The 19,884-nt window shown below is 44.1% G+C and overlaps 1 protein-coding gene across 1 annotated transcript; it reads left to right on the forward strand.

Annotated features, from left to right (window-relative positions):
• Nucleotides 1-487: 487 nt before the first annotated feature.
• On the forward strand, nt 488-18,491 carry sowahb (sosondowah ankyrin repeat domain family member B; the record flags this gene model as incomplete). The annotated part of the gene is made up of 5 exons (XM_080510310.1): nt 488-2,225; nt 9,424-9,630; nt 11,075-11,508; nt 16,618-16,805; nt 16,926-18,491. 5 exons carry the CDS (start codon nt 488-490, stop codon nt 17,380-17,382), a joined length of 3,024 nt encoding a protein of 1,007 aa, XP_080366436.1. The 3' UTR covers nt 17,383-18,491.
• Nucleotides 18,492-19,884: the final 1,393 nt, after the last annotated feature.

The following is a 19,884-nucleotide window of genomic DNA, read 5'->3' on the forward strand; positions in this document are numbered from 1 at the left end:
AAACAAGTTTATATATATAACTTATCTAACTCAAACTAATCTGAATTTAATAACAATAACAACCATAATAATGAGAAGAAGAAGAAGAAGAAGAAGAAGAAGAAGAAGAAGAAGAAGAAGAAGAAGAAGAAGAAGAAGAAGAAGAAGAAGAAGAAGAAGAAGAAGAAGAAGAAGAAGAAGAAGAAGAATGAATTAGATAAAGTTAAACTAATTCACCTTAACAAAATGTAACTACAGATAAACAAAACGAAAAAATAAAATAAAAAAAAATCAAACCAAGCAAACAGAACAAACTGAACAAAAGTTACTTTAAGTGTAGATCATTAAAAACGTTAATATAAAAAGTGGTTTCCGGTGAACATCCGGGTACCTGCGGAATGCGCCGGGGTGAAACACCTGCGCTGGGCGGTGCTTGTTTCAGATCACGGAGCGTCCCGACCTTTGAGCCCAGCGGGGCGGGAGCAGAAACCAGACTGACAGCAGCGGGATGGCGACAGTTCTGACCCAGGACGCGGTGCTCCACTTCCTGCAGATCAGCGGCGGCTCGGTGAAGAACTCCGACCTGCTGCTGCACTTCAGGACCTTCATCCGGGACCACGCGGACCGGGACCGGAACCGGGAGCTCTTCAAGAAGTTCGTCAATTCCGTTGCGACAGTCAAACAGACTGACGGCGTCTCCTACGTGATTCTGCGGAAGAAGTTCCGAGGACATGTACCCGGAGCAGGCACCGGAGGAGGTACCGGAGGAGGTACCGGAGGAGGCAGGAGCACCGAGCCCAGCCGGCCTGACGAGCCGGCCGCAGAGAGGCGCTGGGCGGGAAGAGAAGCGGCGGGACCCGCCCCGCTGGGAGAGGCTCCGAGAAAAACAATCTTACCTGCCGCGGGGATCGTGGTGAACAACAACCAGGTGAAAGAATGTGAACAGCAAGGGAGCCGCGTGCCGAGACCTGAAACCAGGCCTGGGCCAGCAACGACACCTGGACCTGGACATGCAGAGAGACCTGGACCTGAAACCACACCTGAACCTCAAACCAGACCTGGACCTGGATCTGAAAGTAGACCTGCACCTGCAGGTAGACCTGCAGGAGGTCCGGTTCCTGAGCTGAAGACATCCGGTCAAGATGAACCTGCTGCTCCACATCAGGGCACTAAGGGGGGGCAGCAGAGAATTGACCCAGTCCCACTGCTTGGCAGCACCCCAGTACCCCCTGCTGAAACAGGCCAGCATGTCCCAGAATCCTCCAAGGGGAAACCTCAGGGACCCCCTCCTCAGAACCTCCATTACTTCAACCACCAGAACACATCACTCCAGAACTACCAGGACTCTTCTCTCCAGAAGCTTCAGGACTCTTCTCTCCAGAAGCTTCAGGACTCTTCTCTCCAGAACTACCAGGACTCTTCTCTCCAGAACTACCAGGACTCTTCTCTCCAGAAGCTTCAGGACTCTTCTCTCCAGAACTACCAGGACTCTTCTCTCCAGAACTACCAGGACTCTTCTCTCCAGAAGCTTCAGGACTCTTCTCTCCAGAACTACCAGGACTCTTCTCTCCAGAACTACCAGGACTCTTCTCTCCAGAAGCTTCAGGACTCTTCTCTCCAGAACTACCAGGACTCTTCTCTCCAGAACTACCAGGACTCTTCTCTCCAGAAGCTTCAGGACTCTTCTCTCCAGAACTATCGGGACTCCTCCCAACACCTTCCCATCATGCAGCGCCGCCTCAGACACCGGCAGAGCTATAAGACTGCTGTTTCTTATGACGACGTTGAGGAAGACATTGAGGAAGATGAGGTTCAGAGAAGGCACATGAACGCTTGTCCCCATGACACGAAGAGGACCTCCTCTCCTGGTCCGCTTCCGGTCCTCTCCTCTTTATTAAGACCGACCCTCCCAATGATCCAGGTCCAGGACGTGGAGGAGCAGATGCTGACCCCCAAAGGGCCAGGCCGTGGCTCCGGGACAGGTTCGGGATGGAGCAGCCAGTGGGCCGGGCCAGCACAGGAACCCAGGTCTCTCCTGGGTGGGTCTACATCCAGACACAGCCTGCCTCTGGAGGCAGCGCTGCATCATGGGTACCAGCCTCCTGCAGAGGTCCAGCCAGAGCTCCAGCACCACAGCACCAGGGACTGGACCTCGCCCGGGTCCCTGGCCCCGCCCTCGCCCGGGTCCTGGTCTTCACGAGCCCCAGGGCGCAGCAGCAGCGTGGAAGATCTAGAGGCCAGAACAGGTCGGGTTCCGCTGCGCTGTGCTCACACACACACACACACACACACACACACCAAGTATGTTTACGTTCTCTTCTGTTAAAACTTTGAGGAAATATTTCCAAATAGTACAACAAATTCAAGATCAAGGTTTGAACGTCATAGTACTCAAGAGGAAAGCTGTTTATTATTATGTTTAATATTAGCACCGTGACAATAACTTAAAAAGGAACATCATACATTCCACGGCACCACTTCAGGTGTTTCATGAAGTTAACAATGAAATCTTTGCAAAAACCAACACAAGTGTACATTATTGGGGGGGGAAAAGTATAAAATGGTAAACTTCTTGGTAAATATTTACAGAATCTTTGCAGTTCCTCTGGAAACCAGATTTTCCCAAGTCCCCAGAGATAATCTCATTCCTGCGTGAGCTGCCTTTAACAAACTATTATTCACATTGAGATTAATCATGCTAATGACGAGTCAGTCATGTTGCATTGGATATTAAAGCTATTCTTTTACAATAATTAGTGCTCTCAATCGATTAAAAAACTAACTAATTGCACAATTTTCTGTAATTAATTGCGATTAATCACATTTTTTTCTCCTGAAGACTGAAGCTTGTAAATTATATTTTTTCAGGAAAAACCACAGAATTAATGTCGAGTCTACACACAGGGACTATATTTAAATTCAAAGACACCCTTTTAGTTTTTGGTGAAACTGTTTCTCCCCGACATCAGCAAAATAATAAAAACATGAATTAATAAACGTCTAAAGTAAGTCTGGGTTTAGTTAGAGTGCAGGTTCACCACTTTGATCATTTGAATCTTTCTACAAAGAAAGTTGTAAACTTATTACATGAACTAAGTGAAAATACACTGCAATACACACACACACACACACACACAGAATACAGGAGAGCCAGGGAAAGAGAGAAAGAGGAGAAATTCATATTTTACTTGCAAGTCTTTCTTCCAGCTTCAGCAGTATGTTGGCTCCTGGTCAGCCAACCTGGCAACCTGCTGTTTCAGTATTACTTAAATTCGGCTTTTCAAAGTAGAGCTATTGACTTTCACTTTATTATTCAGTTGTCAGGGAACATTAAAGTAAAGTGAAACGTTCTACCTTCATATTATTGTACTAGGTATTGTGCTGCTCTGTCGTCACAGTGCATCCAGAGACGCTGCTCATCCTGTTGCCCCGGTGAGGGAGGGGAAAAAACTCAACTACGTTAAATTATTTTAACAAATTAAACATTTCAAATCAATTAACTATATTAACGCACTATTTTTGATAGCACTAGTAATAATATAAGGAAAACTACAGTCTTTTCGTGGGAAGAAGCTGAATGTATTGTAGATGACGCTGGCAAAACTTCACCAGACTATATCTTTGTTCAGACGTCAGGAAACCTGCAGCAGGTGGTCAATGATGGTCAAGTCAAAAAACAAATCCTTCAGGGGAAGGTAGCTAAATAAGTAAAAATCTCTCTACTTCCACAACTTCAGGACTCGGTATGATGCTTTTTTCTTAAATCTTCTTTTCCTTTAAACTTTTTCGAAGAAATCACAAAAGAAAGAATTACCATGAGGGTAAAGCTCATAAAATGTTCATTAAAAAAAAAAAAAAAAGATGGCGATAGAACATAAATGGTGCATTCTATCTTATGCATTCTGGACTACTAAATTCTACATTGTGACTTGTAGATTTTGCTTCTTAACAGGAATAGAGTTCCTTTTTTCCTTGACATTTTTGCTGATATATCCAATATACTTTCTTGCTTTGTAAAAAAGTTTATTATTTTCTTTTAAGGTAATGGCTTCTTTTCATTGGTTATGGTTTTCACTTGTACCTGTACAGGGATAGATCTTAATTTGTTTCCCCACTAGTGGAGGGGACCAGTGAGCCATGGGTTGCACTAGTCCTGCACCCAGTGATATATACACTGCTCAATAAAGGTGTAGGGCTTTCTTACCTCATATGGATCACTATTTATGGTGTGGTTGGCTATCGATAATGATTAATAATGATCAAAGATAGTTATTAATAATGTTGTTGAAATGTAATCTGATCTGTATCAGAACCTCGGAGCTCCACCTGTCTTAACAGGAAATGATAGTCAATTCAGTTATATCAGTCTCATAAGATATACTAAACAGTTAATCAGGAATTTGAATTAATAGTTAAATTAATTACAATTACCAGAATTAACAGTAAAGCTTGAAGGATTTTGGAGTTCTTGACACAGAAGAGGTCGACATTTCATTCACCTTTGTGCTCATTAATAAAACAGCAAGTATGATTCCAAACATTATATTTATTAACAATGAAAACAAATAAAACACAGATTCTAACTACCTATATACAGCTGGGTGTGTGTGTGTGTGTGTGTGTGTGTGTGTGTGTGTGTGTGTGTGTGTGTGTGTGTGTGTGTGTGTGTGTGTGTGTGTGTGTGTGTGTGTGTGTGTGTGTGTGTGTGTGTGTGTGTGTGTGTGTGTGTGTGTGTGTGTGTGTGTGTGTGTGTGTGGAGAGAGAAAGAGAGAGCGATTTGGAAGAAGTGTGTGTGTGTGAGACGTGTGATGGAACTACAAAACAAGATGGCGGATCACAAGAAACTACATTCAAATGGAGGTTATCAGAGAGCAGGAAGTCTGTCCTGGGTCTCCACCATGTGCTGGAGAACAATGGAACATGGAAGCTAGTCTTTAGCGTTGCTTCCTGTGTGTCTCTGCTAAAGGACCATTTCTAGAATGACTTGATGTGAATGAGACTTGTTTTGTAAAACGTCAGGAGTCGTCAGATGGTGTTCGGTTACGGTGTGATGTTGTCTTTGATGTGATATGTGTAGGATTGTGAGTTAACTAGTTAGTAAAGCAAAGATTAGCATGCAGACCCTGTGTCTGTGGCAGAGCTAACGTTGGTTTACAGGTTGATAACTGCTCCTAATATCATTATCTATAGAACTCAATCACTGTAACAGAATCAACACATCTTCATAAAGTTAAACAGTTCTATCATAGCATCAAGTTTAACTAATCTCAGGTAAAGCCCAGTTGTTCCCACTTCCTTGAAGGAGTTCAGTTGTTGTCCTGCTGGAGGGAAGCTGGTGTCTTCTCCTGTAGTTAGCACCTCCTGCTAACTGTGGTTGCTGGTTCTGCAGGCTGAGGAGAAGAAGATGAAGTTGATGCTTCAGGAGTCCTTCTTTACAGCTCCTGGTTGTTCCTTTTTTCCAGACTGAGGAGCTGGTCACTCAGGTCTGTGATGGTTTTCCTGCTTCCATCCATTGTCCACAGCTTATCCGGGGCGCGAAGGCAGCAGTCTTAAGCAGGGATGCCTGGACTTCCCTGGCCCCTGCTCGGACTGCTGCCTCCACGACCCGGCCCCGGATAAGCAGCAGAAAATGGATGGATGGATGGATGGATGAACTCAGCCTGCCTCAAGAGTCCTGCCCTTGGGTCCTGTCCGTTGCCCGTGACAGAACAGACCAACCACTTGTAGGGATTTCTTACCTCATAAGTATCACTATTTATGTTATGGTTGGCTATCGATAATGATTAATAATTATCAAAGATAGTTATTAATAATGTTGTTGAAATGTAATCTGATGTGTATCAGAACCTCGGAGCTCCACCTGTCTTAACAGGAAATGATAGTCAATCAGTTATATCAGTCTCATAAGATATACTAAACACTTAATCAGGAATTTGAATTAATAGTTAAATTAATTACAATTACCAGAATTAACAGTAAAGGTTGAAGGATTTTGGAGTTCTTGACACAGAAGAGTTGACATTTCATTCACCTTTGTGCTCATTAACAAAACAGCAAGTATGATTCCAAACATTATATTTATTAACAATGAAAACAAATAAACACAGATTCTAACTACCGATATACAGCTTGCTGTGTGTAGGTGTGTGTGTGGAGAGAGAAAGAGAGAGAGGTGGAGGGAGTGTGTGTGTGAGACGTGTGATGGAACTACAAAACAAGATGGCGGATCACAAGAAACTACATTCAAATGGAGGTTATCAGAGAGCAGGAAGTCTGTCCTGGGTCTCCACCATGTGCTGATAGCAATGGAACAATAGAAGCTAGCCGTAGCATCTGCTTCTGTGTGTCTCTGCTAAAGGAAGGAGGAGCTGGTCGCTCAGGTCTGTGATGGTTTTCCTGCTGGTTGAGGAAAACACAAAGAAGTTCTGTGAGGCGTCGTTTCCCTGGTCCGTCCTGGAGAAACTGGTTGGTTTTCCTGGTTGATGGAAGATCAGACTCTGGGTGCTGGTCTCTGGATCAGGGGAAGGTCTGACCCTCGTGGTCGGGTCAGCAGAGGAGTTGAGGAGTGAAGGCCCCTGGTTGCAGGCCTCTGGTGTTAGCTGGATGCTAACGCTGGGTGAGTTGAGCTGCTGGGAAGCAGCTCTTCCTTGATGTTCACCGGAGAAGGCTCGCTGCCAGAGAGAGCGTGAGACTGGCCCTGCAGCCTTTTGTTGCAAGGGTGTGGATTCGAAGATGTCGAATCCTGAGAGCTTCAACCAATCAATGACTGGCTGAATGATGGGGGAAGAGTCTTGTGAGCAGAAAGTGGGGGGATAAAGGTCCTGCAAAAGGTCCCCCCCCCCCCCCCACTGGGTGTTAGAGACAATCACATTCCTGGGTCAGAATTCATATGTCATGACTGTGTATCAGGACATGAAAATTGTCTTTCCCCAGAAATGAACAAACTTTCTGTGGTCCTTAGGATCCCAACAAAGGGAACACTAAAATAACACATCCTAGTCCTGAATGAATGAAATATTCCTATTAAATACTTTGTTCTTTATATAGTTGATTGTGCTGATAACAAAATCACACAAAAACTATCACTGGAAATCAAATATATTGACCCATGGAGGTCTGGATTTGGAGTTACACTCAAAATTAAAGTGGAAAAACACTACAGGCTGATCCAACTTTGATGTAATGTCCTTAAAACAAGTGAAAATGAGGCTCAGTAGTGTGTGTGACCTCCACGTGCCTGTATGACCTCCCGACAACGCCTGGGCATGTTCCTGATGAGGTGGCAGATGGTCTCCTGAGGGATCTCCTCCCAGACCTGGACTAAAGCATCTGCCAACTCCTGGACAGTCTGTGGTGCAACTGGTGGATGGAGCGAATCATGATGTCCCAGATGTGCTCAGTTGGATTCAGGTCTGGGGAACGGGCGGGCCAGTCCTTAGCATCAATGCCTTCAAACAAAGGTTTCTGTACCAAATATTGAGTTCTGTTTGTCTGATGTATCAAATACTTATGTCATGCAATACAATGGAAATTAACTGTTTAAAAATCATCCACTGATTTTCTGCATTTTTGTTTTAGATTCTGTCCCTCAGAGTTGAAGAGTACCTTTGATAGAAATTACAGACCTCTACATGCTTTGTAAGTGGGAAAACGTTAAAAATCAGCAGTGTATCAAATACTTGTTCTCCCCACTTTAAGTGACTGGTGGTCAGGTGGCAGAATCAATTTAGTAGCAGAATCTCCATTATCCCTTTCGAACTGAGCATAGAACTCAACATAGAACTAGAGCTTGTTCAGAAAGCAAGCGTCTGTAACAGTAGGACTACAGTTTTTGTTTTATAGTCACTGATGGCTTGTATGCCCTGCCACATAAGCCGAGGGTCAGAGTTGCTAAGATGCTCCTCGACTTTTGTACTGTAACAACGCTTAGCAGTGTTGAAGCCCCTCCTCAGGTTCGCCCGAGATGTACTGTAGGCCTCTGCACCCCCTGACGCAAAGGCACTGTGACACGTCTTTAGTAGTAAACGCACCTCCGTTCATCCAGGGCTTCTGGTTTGGGTACGTGGTGATTTGCTTTACAGATGACATTATTTATGGTGCTGTTAATATAGTTCAATACAGCAGCAGTGTATGTGTCCAGGTCAGTGTTGGTACCTCCAGAGCCAGGAGAGGCAAACACACTCCAGTCAGTATGATGGAATATGTCCTGAAGTGTAGAATCTGCACCTTCTGGCCACACTTTGATGGTCTTAGTTGAAGGCCTCACACGGTTTATAAGGGGAGTGTATCTGGGGGTGAGAGAGTGATTAATGAGTGAGTAAATGTTCTGAGGCAGTTTAATTTTTATACTGCCTGTTTCTACCTGTTTCAATGGCTACAATATAAATATGCCTTTCAACAGTTTCAACATACTGTATGTTGTGATTTGTTGATCCACTGCTTCATCGTAGTGATACTGGGTACAATGACCAAATGTTTCAGTTGTTTTATCGAGTACTATGTCATAACAACCCCAAAATGTGTGTGCATTTGTAGAAGGTTGGAAATAATAGCAATACATTAAAACTGTAGGATAAAATAAAAAAACAGACATAACTTTAAATTTATTTTCAGTCATTTCATCATTCACTTGCCATTGCACATTCAAGTCGCGAGGTGGCGCAATGTCCTTGTGGTAGGAGAGGACTTGCATGTAAGCAAGCAAGAGGACTGGCTATGCAGTTTAACTAATTCATTAATAAGAGAATTTAGAGTTAAAAAAAAAAAAATACTTTCCCTAGTAACTAGTTACTTTGAAAGTAATGAGTAACTTAAAGTAACTGTTACTTTTGAAAGTAGTAACTGTGACTAAGTTACTAATTTAAAATAACTTGCCCAACACTGCTCGTTACTTGGCGTAATACTAAACCGGAAATCAGTTGCAAGTTGTTTACTCGAGCCAATAACTCACTATAATTTGGTGAAAAAAGATTAATATAAGCAAAATGTAGATGATGACAAGTAGTGATGGACATTATCCACACATTTTATACACTTTGAACAACACAGTCTTTTCTGAAAATTGACCGTCCAAATGACGGCTGGACGACTCGCTGCCTCAAACTATGTTTTAGATGAGATGATGACTTGTCTTGTGTCACCAGGATAATAGAGGATCTGAAAGGTTTGTGTGATCTCCATGTGTCGGTGTTCATATGTCCCATGAGGACCTGGAAGGGGAAACTGACGTTTGAATTTTCCTCGTTTCTTCATGAGATGTGATCCGCACCTCGGTCACAAAACTCTTTGTATTTCATATCATTGAACAGGGGTAAACTTTTCTCGCACAATTGGAAAGGGGAAGTAAAGACCAAACAATCTGGATGAGCTACGAAACATTTAAAAGTTCTCGATTTGCTGTTCATTAAAACTTAATGTGAACCAGTCGTTTTCTCATTTATCCAGGTGGAGTCCAGGAGCCTCTCCTGCAGCCGAGGCACGAGCCTGCAACGCAGCTTGCCAGCGGTCACACCACAGTGCCGTGGCATCGTTCGACCGGCGGTCTGTACGACCATTCTCCAGGCTGCTCGTCTCCGATGTATTGTTCCTCAGACCAGCTCCACCTGGATCAGGACTTCAGAGCCGGAGTGATGCCGTGGCACCTTTCCACAGGTCAGGATGCACATTTTGCTCTTTTACTGAAGACTTTCCGACACATCTGACTCCAGTTTAGTCCGTGACGGCAGACGGACGAGGAAAATATGGCCAAACATGGAGCTCGCCGCTACAGTTAGCAACACATTGGCGAGTCGCAGGCGGGGAACAATTGGCAATCAGTAACACAATGCAGACATTTCCACCTGGAGCGGCACAGCTTCCTGTAGATGATGTGTGGTTTTTTTCACAGAAGCTACGTCAACTTGTGCAGAGATGTAATGAGATCAGAAGATCTGACAGGAATCCAGTCTGGATTTCACTCAATGACGCTAACATCATTCCCTCGCCGCTGTGCTAAAGTCCGGAGCACAAGAGACTAAAAACCAGAAAACAACAAACTGCTCTGTTTCTGAAACACTGCTGGTGGAAACTTCAGTCTTATAATGGAAGAACTAAATAAAAAAAGCCAAGTCATGGCCAGCATTTTAAATTGGAGAGCAAGAGAAAGCACATTATTTGGGAGAATACATTTCAAAACAAAAGAACGTTGACATTATTTCCTCATTCGTTTGTGTAATGGCTATTTGTCCTTGAGTCCCAAACTTTTCAAATGGCCACTGAGGCTGCGTCTCGGGTTGGCTTTTATTCACTGAAACAGATCATCAAAAACTCATTGTTCATACCAGCAAAGTTACTTTCCTTTTGAAGCAAGTATACAGATGCAATTTCTTGTCTGTCACTCCTGGACGTGTCGTCCCGTCTGTCTGTCTTCGAGTGTGGTAAAAACCCTAAGCCCTCGCATCCACCCACCTTGACCCACTTATGTAAATTTCACCTCTTGTGAGTGAATAATAAAGAAGGTAAATAATGTCAGAATTTAACTAAAATAATCAACAAGAAAATAATCAGTAAATGCAGAATAAAACAAATTAACTTTGGCAAAAGAAAGAAATTGGGCTGTAACTAAAATTGAGCCTAAACTAAACAAATCCCAAATGGCTCCAACAGTTTGTTTTCATGGCAGACCAGAATGTTGTGAATAGTAACTTTTTCCAGGCTTGTTTCTGAATCCGTGCCGAGTCTCCATGTTGCCCAGAAGTACTGAAGACCCCCTGCTGATCTTGCTCAGTGTTTCAGTCAGATGCAATATGTGATCACAGTATAATTTCCACCATGTGTCTGTGACTTTGTTGTTTTCAGTCATTTCTCATAGATGTTTGTGCTTCTGGTGTTCAGTCAGTGGTCACCAGGTATAAAATGATTTGCTTTGTCAACAGAGTAGTATTCTTAAGATTACTTAACTCACAATTTTTGTGATTTAATCACAATTCTTCCATGTTGTTATCTTGAATTTGCCGAACATGGAAAGTTCAAAATAACAATATATTGTGCAGCTCTAAACGTATTCTGGGTTGACTTGTGATGACCTGTGTTGTGGTTTATTTGCACCATCTCTCAGGTGATCTGTACGATGACCACGACGAGGCGGAGTCGAGCGAGAGCTCCACCTCGTCTCCTCCGATGCGGCCGGCGGTCGCAAAGCGTCTCAGCAGCAGACTGAGGAACCGGATGTGCCGCAGCCTGGGAGCCGATCTGGACCAGTTCATCCAGGACGAGGCCAGAGGAGGAGGAGGAGGAGAGGAAGGTGGAGGACGAAGAGGGGGCGCTGAAAGTCGTGGAGGGGGGAGCGAAGCCGCCCGGCTGATCCGCCTCCACCGGATCTCCTCGTCTCTCAGTCTCCGATGCCTGTCGTCGTCCTCGCTGTCATCCTGCTCCACGCCGCCTCGCTGCCACAGCCTGGCTGACCTGACGGAGACTGTAGGGAGGAGGAGCCTCCCTGCCACCAGCCCGAGCTCCGCCCCCAACATTGAGCAGGAGAGCCATGGGAGACAGGTGAGTGTCCACCCAGTCTAGACCTTTGTACTGTCATACAGACCTGTGTGGTTCAGTGAGGGGGGAGACCTTCTGATTGGGAGTCTTGGGTTTTTGGCGGCGTAGAGCGGTTGTCTTTCTATCACAAAATTGCCGGTTTTATTCCCATCTCCACCTGCCAAAGTGACCTTGGGCAAAACGCTGAACAGGGGTTGATCTTAACGCCAGTTCCAGACCAGTACCTATTTCTACGGACTAGTACACATTTCCCATGGCCAGTCCATGGGACTTGTGCAAAACTAGAAATTTCCGATCCAACTTGCGGAGATTTCAGATCATGAAGCCTCGTCTGCTTTACTGTTACCTGCAGGCTGCTCTGCTAGGGAAGTAGCATTGCAGCTAACCAACTTTTCATCACACGTCCGCTGTTTTAATGTATTTTACGCTCAAAACACCGCAAAGCAACACATCAACGTGGATGTTTGCAAAGCCGTTGTCCAGCGATGCGGACGCTCTGCCGCCAGACGTCACCGTCGGCTCGCTGAGGACAACGTGGCTGATTGCAGCATCAAAACACCAGCTCTTCCGCCCTGTACCAGCCGATTCACACCTCCGTGAAGCTGCTTCCTACTCCACGCTAAACTCGCTGAAAATACTCCCAATCATTTGTGTTGTGATAGAACTGGAAACATTCTGTTGGTGCTGCATTGATAAAGAATTTCTCCAGGAATTAATAGTGATTCTGAAGTTTTAAAGCTAGAAGTGGTTTATTATGAGATGATTACATCACGCAGACCCTCACATTGTCCAAATGGAACAAAATAGTTTGTATTGTTTCCTTTTCTCATCTTATACTAACCTCAAGTTGTCATTTGGTAGAATACATGCATACATTCGTACATTTCATACTTTCCTATGGAGAGGAGTTTATTACTGCGTCATATAAAATCAACAATAATGATAATAATATTAACGCAAACAGAGCTCTGGTATCAGAATAGTATCAGTATCAGCAGAGATCCACATTTGGGTATCAGGGTGGAATGGGAAGTGAAAAAGCGTGGATCGGTGAACAAGTTCCCGAAGCCGTCCCTCGATCACACACCTGAAATAAGAACATTTCAATGTTCACGAGTTGTGCTTCAATACTTATTTTCAAAATATTTTGGTGACAACAAACTGGATACACATTTTGTCAGTTTGTTTTTTACATTACTGAACTCTGTCATGCATCATTTAGTGTCTTTTTATTGGTGCCGTCTGGTCACTGAATAATATCATTTAATGTTTGATGCTACAATAAATGTTTAGTCTAAAACCAGTCAATAATTCTCTAGTATTCTCTATTACATATACAAATTAAAACTGGAGAACTTCAAGCTGTTGCTGCACGATGTGCAGAAGCCATTGCCGAAGCAAAACTAAGCACAATGTTACCCCCAGCAGCAGGCAGGTGATGAGGGAGACGGGGGGGGGGGGGGGGGGGGGGGGACTACATTCTAAGGGAAGACAACAGCATTTAAAAGAAAATCATTAATTGTTATTTCTCTGTTCCTAATTTTAATATAACATGAAACTGTTTTTGTTTAACAATGTATATTTCACTGGGTGCAGGACTAGTGCAACCCATGACTCACTGCTCCGCTCCACTAGTGGGGGACAAATTAAGATCTACCCCTGTACAGGTACAAGTGAAAACCATCACCAGTGGGCAGTGTTGAGATATATTGCCCTTTATTTATTAGAATGTTTTTCAATATTTAGCCTGTTGAGAGCCTTAATATGTTCAATCTCTTAAAGATTGCATTACTGATAACAGGTAATCTGAAGTGTTTTTCACTTGTTCTTTACAAGGTCTTTGGGTTTTTTTTCCTCTTGGAAAAAGTAAAACCATCCTTTTGTCTAATTAAATAGATTTTATTGTTCCTTTTTTCAAAATTATCTCACCTGTGGTACTCATCATAACTAAATTGTAAAATTTACTGCCAATCCATGTGATCAGTATCGGTGATCGGCAGCAGAAAACCTGATTGGAGTATCCCTAATATGGATAAAAAGTGACTAATACAATAAATATGGTGCGGTTGTAGGTCGTATGTAGTAGTATGGTAGATGTGGCAGCTCCAATCTGAATACTATCAAATGTATTTCAGACCAAGCACAAACTTAAAATATGTATTATTTTTCCTTCAGATTGAAGAGTATAGACAGATATGCCTCCCCTGAAAGTTTCATTGAGATATCTTGATAATTAAAGAAACTCCAAGTGTTTTTAAGTAAAAGGTTATGTTGGTGGAATTCATATATTTCCCAAGCTTATAAATTTCCATTGAATTTCGGGCAAGTGGTCAAAATCCTTAATGTCAAGTCCTGATTGTAGTGACGGTGCCTTGCACTCCATTATCGTGTGTGAAAGTGATGAACAATGTAAAACACTTTGGGGCTGCTCACGCAGCTGAAAGGTGCTATGTAAGTGAAGTCCATGTACCATTTTAATCTAAATGATGTCCATAAAGGCAACTGATTGGTCCAATATGTTGATGACAGTCCAGGGAAACCAAATTGGAATCAGGATCCGTTTTTGTTTCTTTAATACATTTTCTAGTCAAATCTAAAGCTGGTGACCTGAGATGGAGCTTAAAGAGACGACAGAGGATCAGGAGTTTAAGTGGTGTATGTGTAGTGGTGTTCACCATGCTGCATCTAAAGTACACGAGTGGAACCCTGGTCCCCGAGGGCTGCAGCCCTGCACGTTCTCCATGTCTCCCTGCTTCCACACAGCTGATTGCAATGAGCAGCTTGTTATCTCGCTTTGTGCCGAACATGGTGATGAACCATCAGGGCATTCAGGGAGGGAGAACATGGTGATGAACCATCAGGACATTCAGGGAGGGAGAACATGGTGATGAACCATCAGGACATTCAGGGAGGGAGAACATGGTGATGAACCATCAGGGCATTCAGGGAGGGAGAACATGGTGATGAACCATCAGGGCATTCAGGGAGGGAGAACATGGTGATGAACCATCAGGACATTCAGGGAGGGAGAACATGGTGATGAACCATCAGGACATTCAGGGAGGGAGAACATGGTGATGAACCATCAGGACATTCAGGGAGGGAGAACATGGTGATGAACCATCAGGACATTCAGGGAGGGAGAACATGGTGATGAACCATCAGGACATTCAGGGAGGGAGAACATGGTGATGAACCATCAGGACATTCAGGGAGGGAGAACATGGTGATGAACCATCAGGACATTCAGGGAGGGAGAACATGGTGATGAACCATCAGGACATTCAGGGAGGGAGAACATGGTGATGAACCATCAGGACATTCAGGGAGGGAGAACATGGTGATGAACCATCAGGACATTCAGGGAGGGAGAACATGGTGATGAACCATCAGGACATTCAGGGAGGGAGAACATGGTGATGAACCATCAGGACATTCAGGGAGGGAGAACATGGTGATGAACCATCAGGACATTCAGGGAGGGAGAACATGGTGATGAACCATCAGGACATTCAGGGAGGGAGAACATGGTGATGAACCATCAGGACATTCAGGGAGGGAGAACATGGTGATGAACCATCAGGACATTCAGGGAGGGAGAACATGGTGATGAACCATCACGACATTCAGGGAGGGAGAACATGGTGATGAACCATCACGACATTCAGGGAGGGAGAACATGGTGATGAACCATCAGGGCATTCAGGGAGGGAGAACATGGTGATGAACCATCAGGGCATTCAGGGAGGGAGAACATGGTGATGAACCATCAGGACATTCAGGGAGGGAGAACATGGTGATGAACCATCAGGACATTCAGGGAGGGAGAACATGGTGATGAACCATCAGGACATTCAGGGAGGGAGAACATGGTGATGAACCATCAGGACATTCAGGGAGGGAGAACATGGTGATGAACCATCACGACATTCAGGGAGGGAGAACATGGTGATGAACCATCAGGGCATTCAGGGAGGGAGAACATGGTGATGAACCATCAGGGCATTCAGGGAGGGAGAACATGGTGATGAAGCACCAGGACATTCAGGGAGGGAGACATGGAGAACATGCAGAGCTTCGGCCCTCAAGGAACTGAGTTTGACACTCCTGATCTACATGGTTGTAAAAGTAGTAGCAGCTGCATCAGGAACATCTAAACTGAGGCAGGCTTTCCTCCTGAAGAAACAAGTGTTTGCAGAGTTTCTGATCCCTTCATCAGAGAAATGCTTCCCAACTACAAGACTCGTTCGTGGCTTCAGTATGTCAAGAAGTTCAAACTGCCACTAGCAGCTCCATGACACCCAAAAATCAGCTCATCAAACTGAGATTTCTCATGCTACTCCTGTCTGAAGCTCTTTGACAACACACTTTGAAAAGCACTAGATATTCATCCATCCACGACAACTTCTCATGTGGTGTATAAGTGCGTACGAGGCATGCCATTTCGTTCCTTCTTTTGTTCTCTTTAAACTTTAATTCCCAGTGTGTTGTGACGTAACAACGGCTTCACATTCTTTGTGACACCTTCATAAGAATTTCTGTTCTCTTTCATGAAATAAGACAACCAAGTCTTATAAGTAAAACAAATGTTAAAACCCCCATCCCTCAAAGGTAGAACAAAACAAAAATTAGATGAATGCTTTTTGTTCCCACTCATGCTGACTGGTTGCATATTTCTCTGAAATATCTGCAGAACACATTTACACTAAAACTGCTTTTTTCTCTTTATTATTTTTACTTAACTGGCCTTTTGTTGCCCCTTCACAACCTTTTACAGATTTGGTGCTGCCATCAGCACCAAACCAAATGTATGAATCTAATATGTCGTCATTATCGAACTGTCAATCAAATATTCAGAATATTCAAGTCACTGCAGTTTTTTATTTGCACTGTATTTCCTCATTGCTCTACCTTTTAGTGTAAGTGATATATAAGTTAAAGTCCTGTGATAATGTTGGTATGTTCCATTATAGGTTTTGAGAAGTGCTGACCTCAGGAACAAAGTCTCCATGTATCAGAAGGTACATGTGTCTGTGAGTGTGTGGAGGTTGAAGAAACCACATTCCCTGCTAACGCTTCTTACTGAAGCTGATTTCTTCTTGGTCTGGTCAGTCTCTGGTTCCTCTGGAGCCTTTGGAACATGCCTGGCTGGTGAAGGGGGCGGCGGGTGCCTGGCCAGACATCTACTCCCTGTTCAGAGAGGAGCCGTCTCTCCTCAACAGGCAGGATTTCATCTCCGGCTTCACCGTGCTACACTGGATCGCCAAACACGGAGACCACCGAGTCCTCAACACGCTGTGGTAAGGAGCCGCTTCACAACACGACGTCTGAGCACCTCCACACCATCACACCAGGTTCGTCCACTGACGATCTCATCAAAACGAGATCTTGAAGCTGGCGTTCTCCCTCTTTGTTTTCAGGTACGGTGTCGACAAGGCCGGAATGACATTCGACATCAACGCAAGGTCAACAAGCGGCCAGACGCCGCTCCACATCGCCGCCATCCACGGCAACAAAAACATGATGCGGCTACTGGTCACCAAGTTCCAGGCCAACGTGAGACTGCGGGACACGTCGGGGAAGAAGGCATGGCAGTACCTGAGCCGCAGCGCTCCACTTGAGATGTTGCAGCTGCTGGGAGCGCCAGCAAGGGCCGCTGTGACTGGAGCCGGAGCCACCAATGCTGACTCCACCTGGGACCAGCAGCAGTTCCGCCGCCGCCGCCGCCGCCACCACCTGTCCATGGCCTCCTTGGCAGAGAGGCCACTGAAACTGGCCGGGGCCACCAAGGTGAAGAGGTCGTCCTCCATCGCAGCGTTCCTCAAACACAAATCACTACATCGGTTTTACGGACATCACTCAGACTCCCCTCTTTGAGAGGCCGAGAGTTAGACGGATTCAAGGGACCCTGGACCCTCCAGGTGCTTGAGTCACTGGTGTTCCACTGCGGTGCCTCAACACATCTCCTGGAGGATTTACTGATAACAGGGTTATTTGACACCATGAACCCATTGATGTCTCTTCAGGTCTGCTCATGGGCTTTGGAACTGGTCTTTAACAGCAGGGGTTCTCAACCTGCAGTCTGGGCCCTCGGTGAGCTGCACAACAACTCCCAGGTCTGGATCCCAGTTCAGGGGGAGGCCACAGTAGTTCTGGCCCAGTTCGAGAGAGGTCTGGATTACAAGTCACTCAATACTGAGTTTTCAAAGTAAATATCTAACATTGACTAACTCTCAACCACACCTAGTATTTAGCTAATTACCCTGCTTGCTTATATAATTACACAGCTGCAGAGTTTTATTTTTATCGTCCTAAATTTTGGGAATAAAAATGTTCTATTGAGGAGATCCTAAATAATAACCTGATATAATAATAAATAAACCACTGTCACCTTAACATGCTAAAATAACCCCACTTTCCTTCAATCTTGACTAAACCACAAATTTCCATAAGTGTAATAACTTTACGCTGTTAAGGGTTCTCATTTGACGTGCTTGTTGCTCAAGGTCACTTTTCCAGGAAAATGTATTAATGCGTTTGTCGTCTTTGTGTTCTTCTGTCCGGGTCTTCTCTGCTGGCTCGGCAAAAGAGTTAAGTGTGTCAGAACACAGCAGGGTTTCAACAATTGCTATTTGTCATTAAGGAGTTTTCCACCAGACCACAGCAGTTATTTTGATCCCTTTGTTCATGTTTGGAAGCCGACGCCAGCCCCAGGGATAACGTCTTTAAGCTTTGACACGAAAGGCCAAAGACAGACTAAACAGCTGCAAATCAGAACTTGGAAATAGAGCTAAAGTCTTGTCATGTTTTCACCATTAATTTCAGTTGCAATATTGAAAAAAGGTTATTTTAGAAACTACAAGAACCTCCTGAACCAGATGTGTGGAAAAAGTGCTGAACAATGGGGAAAAAATGAACTGAAGAGAAAAGATGAGGTTTCAGACCTCGGGTCTGGATTTAATGTCCAAGAAAACCTGAATACTTTGTCAAATTGTAGTGTGTGTGTGTGTGTGTGTGTGTGTGTGTGTGTGTGTGTGTGTGTGTGTGTGTGTGTGTGTGTGTGTGTGCGCGCGCCAAGGAAAACTGGGGAAAGATGGACTGGATTCTTTATGCTCCATCACTGCAGCTGTTACAGTAACATTCACTTATTAAATCATAAAAACATACAAATCAGTTTCCCATTTGATTCCATGTTGCATGCTGAAATCTCAAACCTGCTCAGTCTTTCAAGAACTTGTTTAAAGAGATGCTGGTTATTTTCAAGTGCCAACATTTTGAGCATGAGTGAATATTTGTTCCTGATTCTGGGTCTTTACTGTCCAACGCTTCTCAAACTTTCAGTCTCATTATTCCAAAGTGAGCTGAAAACAAAAACTGCTGAAGAAAGATTGAATTTGAGGGAGTGTGAATGTCTACAGCTGGAGTTGGATGTCAGTGTGCAGGAATGGAAAGAGACCCGAGATGCAAGGCGTCTCTGACCAGAGACCTGAGCCCTCAAACTGGCCAATATCCAATTAGTTGGAGTTCATGATTGAACGTGAGCTCCACTTCCCACGAAGTGGAGCTCAAGAATCAAGTTTATTTTCCATCAATTTGATTTTAAAAGCTCAGCAATGAAAGTAAGAGGACAACATACACAAACATTCACCTTGAAGATTTCTTGGTCAGTGAGTATAAATACTGTGGGGCAAAAAAGTATTTAGTCAGCCACCAATTGTGCAAGTTCTCCCACTTAAAAAGATGAGGGAGGCCTGTAAGTTTCATCATAGGGATACCTCAACTATGAGAAAAAAAAATCCAGAAAATCACATTGTCTGATTTTTAAAGAATTTATTTGCAAATGATGGTGGAAAATAAGTATTTGGTCAATAACAAAAGTTCATCTCAATACTTTGTTGTAGACCCTTTGTTGGCAATGACAGAGCTCAAATGTTTTCTGTAAGTCTTCACCAGGTTTTCACACACTGTTGCTGGTATTTTGGCCCGTTCCTCCATGCAGATCTCCTCTAGAGCCGTGATGTTTTGGGGCTGTCGCTGGGCAACACGGACTTTCAACTCCCTCCAAAGATGTTCTATGGGGTTGAGACCTGGAGACTGGCTAGGCCACTCCAGGACCTTGAAATGCTTCTTACGAAGCCACTCCTTGGTTGTGTTTGAGATCATTGTCATGCTGAAAGACCCAGCCACGTTTCATCTTCAAGGCCCTTGCTGATGGAAGGATGTCTTCCTTCAAAATCTCACCATACATGGCCCCATTCATTCTTTGGTGAACTTTTACTGATGTGTGAAAATGTTTTCAAAGAAATGACATTTACTGTATGCAATGTTTTACATGCAGAAAATGGTTAAATTGTTTGATTTTTTTTTTAACGTCCATTG

Source organism: Blennius ocellaris (assembly GCF_963422515.1).
Source record: "Blennius ocellaris genome assembly, chromosome: 15".
Taxonomy (NCBI): Eukaryota; Metazoa; Chordata; class Actinopteri; order Blenniiformes; family Blenniidae; genus Blennius; species Blennius ocellaris.